Source organism: Akebia trifoliata, unplaced genomic scaffold (genome assembly GCF_017979445.1).
Source record: "Akebia trifoliata isolate Shusen 1 unplaced genomic scaffold, ASM1797944v1 Contig00504, whole genome shotgun sequence".
In the NCBI taxonomy this organism is placed as follows: Eukaryota; Viridiplantae; Streptophyta; class Magnoliopsida; order Ranunculales; family Lardizabalaceae; genus Akebia; species Akebia trifoliata.
Genome location: NW_028237044.1, coordinates 40,402 through 44,838, shown reverse-complemented (window position 1 = coordinate 44,838; position 4,437 = coordinate 40,402). Strand labels below are relative to the sequence as shown.

Below are 4,437 nucleotides of genomic sequence, written 5' to 3'. Positions count from 1 at the left end.
AAGTTCTCGTGTAGGCAGGGGCGGATTTACAGTGGGGGCAGTGGGGGCAATTGCCCCCACAAGCATTTCTAAAATCAATAGGGAGGTACTAATAATTTAAAAAAAAAATTTAACATTCTACTGCTTTGCCCCCACAGAAGTTTTGAAAATTTTTCTATTTGTAATTTGCCCCCACAAAATTTTTTAACATTCTACTGCTTTGTCCCCATAGAAAATCAGAAAATTTTTCTATTTGTAATTTGCCCCCACAAAAACAAAATCCTGGCACCGCCCCTGCGTGTAGGCATAGTTTCTTATCCAAGCAAAGCTCAATGATCATCCTAGAGATACACAATGGAGAAGCAGGGAAAGAGAGCCAGCAAATAAGCCCCATACCAATATCGTGTTTCCTGAGTGATAGGCCAAGAAAGGAGGAAGCAAAACGTCTTATAAGGGTCTCTCTTTATCAATAGTAAAACTTGGCAATAAGAATCAAATCCCTAAAATAACAAAGAGGATCAAGGGTGGTGCTGTGAATCTCAAGGTGGTGATAGAAAAGTCCCACCACACTCATCATTATCATTATCATCTTCTTCATCTTTTCTAAGAGGTTGAAGGTGACTGCTATTGATAAGAAAAATCAATGATGTAAGGCCCTTTTTCATTGGTCTATAAGAGAAGACTGAGGTAATGGGGCATGTCACTAATTTGAAAACTTAAGGATATCTCAAAGAATCATGCTGGACTGACCTCAAGAATGTACCTCATATCTCACTTTCCTGACGTGGAAGTGTGTAGGACTATAGATGCCTTTTCACTCATATCTCGATGAAAAATATTTATGGTTCCTTCACACTTCCACGTCAAGAAAGTGAAATGAGGAACAATCTTGAGGTCACTTCTGCATTTTTCTATCTCAAATATTCATCAAAACACATAGATAGGGCATGTGGTATTTGTAAAGGCAGGGTTCCTTCAAAAATTTGAAGCAGGTGGGCCACTTCAAAGTTTATTCTTGTGGTGTGGTTGTCTCATTTGTCTCTTAAAGAAACACTGATCATTTACCAAAAAAATTTGCTTATAGAATTTTTATTCACAGTGCTCACAGTATCCGGGATCCACCAATCACATGAGCCCGGGTGTATTAAATGCATCTCCAATTTATAAAATTACCCTCATTAGACTTGATGTGGCTAGCGCTAGTGTGAGCACTGTGACCAGAAATTCTGTGAGCAAATTGGTGACCACCAAACCTACAAAGAAGCAAGGAAAATTCTAGGCGGGCTTTGTATCCAACAAATGGTTGAGATGCGAAGATTGTCGCAAGGAATTCCTGACAAAACACATCACTAACAAACCAGTCCCTCGGAAATATGTATTTAAATACATATTGGCAATGAGTGGAGAGGCCCAGAAGCTTATAACGAGAGAAACAAGGCAATAGTGTCCGCTGTGGGACTAAACTCAACACTCTTCCCATCTCAACTGTTTGTTAGACACCCAAAGAGTTCAAGAAACAAACAAGTTCTGGGATTCAATATAACCATCTATAAGAATTCATAACAAGCTGATCGTTTAAGAACAAAGCGGCCTTGATATGGGTACTTAAATAATAAAGTTATCCCACAATTTCTTCCTCCATGCAACCTCTAAGCTTAACCTCAACAACGTTTATGCCAGATTTGTCAACAATGTCACAGCATTCTCTTCTTCCAACCTGATGCAAAATGAAAACCCACATTAGTAGCTAAACCAACTCACTACTTACTAAGCTACACGTTCATATTTGAAAATTTTCTCACCAAATTGAGTCTCTTTGGGGGCGAAAAGACCTGAATTTTTGTAATCGGTTCGGCAGAATGATTACCACTTGATAAACAAGCTTGTAGCTTACGCGGAGCTCTTCGAATGTAAGTTGTAACAATTTGGGTACCATCAGCTTGCTCTATTGAATCAAAGAAGAAGAAATGGGGAGCTTCACATGGATCATTGGAGATAGGGCGAGTGTGAAACATGAAATGTGGTCTAGCCGTGTTTTTCCATGGAATGAATGTCTGAAGAGGTCTCTCTAAGAAGCTTGGAGGGAGAATTTTTTCATATATTTGAGCAGAGTAGCACCATGAAATGGAGAAGGACCAATTGCTTTGCTTTTGATAGCAGATTGTTTGTTGCAGAAGTCGTGAGGAATCGGCTTTTGTGGCTTCCATAAGGTGTTTGAGTGCATCATGACGGTTCATGGAAGGGAAGATAGGATCAACATGGTCAAGGTGGTGAAGGGATAGTAAAGGAAATGGTAGATGGGCTGATAGCAATCCTGATATGTCGCCGTGCAGATCAACCTGTAATGAGGAACAAAGATGGGGGGTTTATTTTTGTGAGAGATTATTGGAGTGACTTTTGGTGGCCAGATTCTTGATTTCGGACTCTCAAGCGATTTTCGGAATCAAATTGTCGTTTGGTATGATTTGGCTTCATGATTCCTGTGGTCTAAAATCCAAAAATGGTGATTTTGGATTCTGATTTTTTGCAGGAATCAAATGGAAAGTAAAAGAACAAGTTTGTTCAAATGGAAATGTCTATATTATTTAAGATAATAACCAAAAAGTGTAAGATTATAAATTAAGAGAGCTGCTATCAGAACCCAACTTTTACTTATTACAACCTAATTTCTTAAATTATTTATCACACCCCAATTAAATGGTTCGGCTCAAATTATAATCTCAACGATATAACACTCGTTCAAACAGTTTCAGTAGTTGTTTGCAATTATGATAAGGCCCGTATAAATTATAAACTTAAAAATAAAAAATCTAGCAAAAAAAACCACAGAGAATTTCTATTGGCACCCCAACATTTACTTATTCTCAATGATTCACTTATTTTCTTTATTTTTAGTATGAGTATGATAAGTAGAAGTTGGGCTGCCAATAGTAGCTCTCTAAATTTTTAATTGTAACCAGAATGTCCAAACAAGCTGTTTTTTTCTTTTTTTTCTTTCTTTTTTTTTTTTTTTTTTTTAAATCATCAAATGTTTTTTATAGAATAATGATTTTCTGGCACTCTCCTCCGACACACACCCGCTGACGTGGCATGTGTTAGAATCATAGATTATTTTTCTTGGGATACAAAACTTCACATATTTATGGGGATGTACAGTTGTGTATCCCGAGGAAAAAATCTATGGTTCTTGTCCATGATGCGTCAGGGGACAAATGGGGACGTGTGTCTGAGGGGCGTCAGAAAATCATGATTCTTTTTTAAAACTTCTAAAAGTGCTTGATCCCCAAAAGCACTTATTGAACACTGTCGCCAAACAGTTTTCATCAAGCAATAAGAGATTCCAAGAGAAGTTATTTCATGGAAGCACTTCTGTTTACCTGATGAAACCCTCTGTTGTGAGTCAGTGAGACTCCTATGTCAGATACACATGACTGCAAAATATGATCACTGCCATACAAGCTTGGATATCTCTTGATACAAAGGTCTAGGTTTCTTGCTAGTGCTTTTGCAAGGGGAAAACTCAAAGCATACCCAGCTCCTCCAAATGCCATATCGAACGAGTGATAGTAATTTGACGCAACAGACTCCGAGCTCTCTCCCAAATAGATATATTTATTATGATCATAGCGAGCGAGAATCTCAACTAGATTATCAACAAACAAAACTGTGTCATCATCGGCCATCACGTACCATCTAACATTCTTATTTACCTCCCTAAATGTCTCCAAGATCACACGTACCATTCGAATTGCGTATGGCATTGCATGTTCGTTGTACTCCTTGAATCTTCCAATGTCTTCAGAAACCCGAAATGGTGGAGAAGATGAAGACCATGGGAGGTACTCTATTGGAGCTCTATCCAACCAAACAAATCCTCGGGTTATGTTTGGTCGCCACCATTCATCGATGTACACTCTCTTGTCTTTCCATGTCTTGGCAGAACCCGCTATGCCAAACACTATATGGCTAATATTAGTAGTGGCATATGCGTTGCTAATGTCTTTTTTGAAGATTAAAGAACTGAACAACCGCGAAGATTGACCGCAACATGGATGGTTAAAAAGGAAAATGTATGTTAAATATAACACTACTCCTATAATTGCTAATCCTTTGCATATTTTTTCTCCAAATTTATCAGATATAATACTTATCTTTTGTCTAATTAGGCTAAATCCAGCATTGATGACAGACATCTTATGAAGAAGACAGAAGTGTCTGAACCAAATGGTAGAATACAAATTAGTTTGAAATGAAGCATACCCATAAAGTTTTTATCAAAGTTGGGAAACGCTTTTAGAGTTTTGAAGGACGTTTGGGTGCTAATTCATGTGATGAGTGAACTTAGTTTGCGTTTTAGAATATAAATTTACCTTTAACGGCAGCTAAGAAAGAAGAACACAAGGAAGGGCACTAGGAAACAAGGAGAATGTGGTTACATTTTTTTCGGCCTCTTTTTTA

At 37.9% G+C, this 4,437-nt stretch overlaps 1 protein-coding gene across 1 annotated transcript; it reads right to left on the bottom strand.

The window, feature by feature from the left end:
* Positions 1-1,512: 1,512 nt before the first annotated feature.
* On the bottom strand, positions 1,513-4,197 carry LOC147381414 (uncharacterized). The gene is made up of 3 exons (XM_086430458.1): positions 3,357-4,197; positions 1,782-2,318; positions 1,513-1,696 (listed from the first exon to the last, which is right to left on the bottom strand). Exons 1-3 carry the CDS (start codon positions 4,170-4,172, stop codon positions 1,598-1,600), a joined length of 1,452 nt encoding a protein of 483 aa, XP_086286584.1. The 5' UTR covers positions 4,173-4,197; the 3' UTR covers positions 1,513-1,597.
* Positions 4,198-4,437: the final 240 nt, after the last annotated feature.